General features: G+C 34.9%; 1 protein-coding gene across 1 annotated transcript; it reads left to right on the top strand.

Moving 5' to 3' along the window:
• Positions 1–732: 732 nt before the first annotated feature.
• Positions 733–1434, top strand: LOC132754367 (uncharacterized). Its single transcript, XM_060744980.1, has one exon. The coding sequence runs from the start codon at positions 733–735 to the stop codon at positions 1432–1434; it is 702 nt and encodes a 233-aa protein (XP_060600963.1).
• Positions 1435–1708: the final 274 nt, after the last annotated feature.

Below are 1708 nucleotides of genomic sequence, written 5' to 3'. Positions count from 1 at the left end.
TGCTGTAATTGTTATATTTTGTTGACGACTTAGTTTTTTTTACCGATACTCACGTGATAACGACCCTTTTCTCTTAACTTCATTTGAAATAGATAAACATGATATTGGAATTACAAGTCCATATCACAGGATGGGTGACATTTTTTTATTTTGCAATATTTTGAGGACAGTTTTGCAAGCATATATTTCGCAGTGGTAATACTCTGTATATTTCAGTTTAGTTTTAGTGATGTTTTATTTACTAAGGCGGTCATTGTGTATAGTGTAACACGTGATTTTTCTCTCTCAATTTTACAACTTTTTCCTACCAACCAATTGGATTATTTTTGGAATTTTTTTTTAAAAAAATTGGAGCTAAATAGCAGGTCTAATGTCTGAAAAACTTAATCTGACAAAAAAAACAAAGGAAAAAGCTAAAACGAGCAGAAAAAAGGAAAGCTAGTGCTTCACCAGATTTGGATATAGACAGTCATTTAAACCCGTGCTCACAAAGCATAACGTGTAGTACACCAACTCCAAAACGGCGCTTCTCCGGTTTTAAACTTGGGACAATATCCTGGACTTGGATTTACAAACATTGGGACTCCGATCCAGAGTACATCATCCCCTATTTGGGCTCACTCCCTTATCGAAAGCGTGAAAGTGATAAATGAAGATGTTAAAATGATAAAAAAAAATGCGTTACCCAAATTAGACGAAATTGAGAAATCAGTGAAAACGATACAATTACAAATGAGTAATTTAGAAATAAAAGTTAAAAATCTGGAAACGAAAAGCACAGAGGCCGAAAACTCATTAGCATTCATTAATTCAGCTTTCGAAAATCAAAAAAGTGAATTACAGGAGTCAAGGGAACAAGTTAATGCTTTACAAAACAAATGCATTGATTTAGCAGAATACGATCATACACTCCAGAAACAAGCGGAAAATGTACAAGATAAACTGCTAGATTTAGAAGCAAGATCAATGAGATCAAACCTAATATTCTATGGCCTGAACGAACCCGAACTCCCTAAGCCAAATGATACAAGAGAGCCGGAAAATTGCGATAAGCTTGTCAAAGACCTTATCAGGGAAACCCTTGATTTGGAAGTAAATGATATGGTCTTTGATAGAGCCCACAGACTAGGAGGAATACGATCCAAACGACCACGACCGATCGTTGTGAAATTTAAGGACTACGCAGATCGTGAAAAGGTCAGGCAAAAATCGTATGAGCATGATATTAAAATCAACCTTAAAGCGCAGCAGCAAGGCATCGGTATCCAAACCCCACAACCTTACAGGGAAGCTAGGAAAGCATTCACAGACTTTATTGCTAGCGAAAATATAGACGAAGGAACAGCAAGAATATCTGGAACAAAATTGTATATCAAAAATAAAATCAGTAAGAAGTATGTCAACGGGAAAATTGTGAATCATAACACATACTAGGAAAGCCGTGGGAAGGATATCAATGATATTAAAATACTCTCATGGAATATTCATGGATTAGCAAGGAAGATAAGTGATATCGATTTTATTAATATTATTAGCGATTATGACTTGATATTTCTTTCTGAAACGTGGTTATCGAAAAATACACATTTAAATTTGGATATAACTGGATATCAATGTGTTCATCTATATGGAAATAAAACCCGGAATGTTCGAAAAGGCAGATTCAGCGGTGGTATATCAATCTACTATAGACAATCCCTAAATAAGT

Source organism: Ruditapes philippinarum, unplaced genomic scaffold, assembly GCF_026571515.1.
Source record: "Ruditapes philippinarum isolate M1 unplaced genomic scaffold, ASM2657151v2 ctg10118_1_1_1_1, whole genome shotgun sequence".
Taxonomy (NCBI): domain Eukaryota; kingdom Metazoa; phylum Mollusca; class Bivalvia; order Venerida; family Veneridae; genus Ruditapes; species Ruditapes philippinarum.
This window is presented reverse-complemented; position numbering and strand designations above follow the sequence as displayed.

What these genes read in the sequence shown, in the direction of transcription:
- LOC132754367 (XM_060744980.1), top strand. Translation starts at nt 733, where the DNA reads ATGAGTAATTTAGAAATAAAAGTTAAAAATCTGGAAACGAAAAGCACA.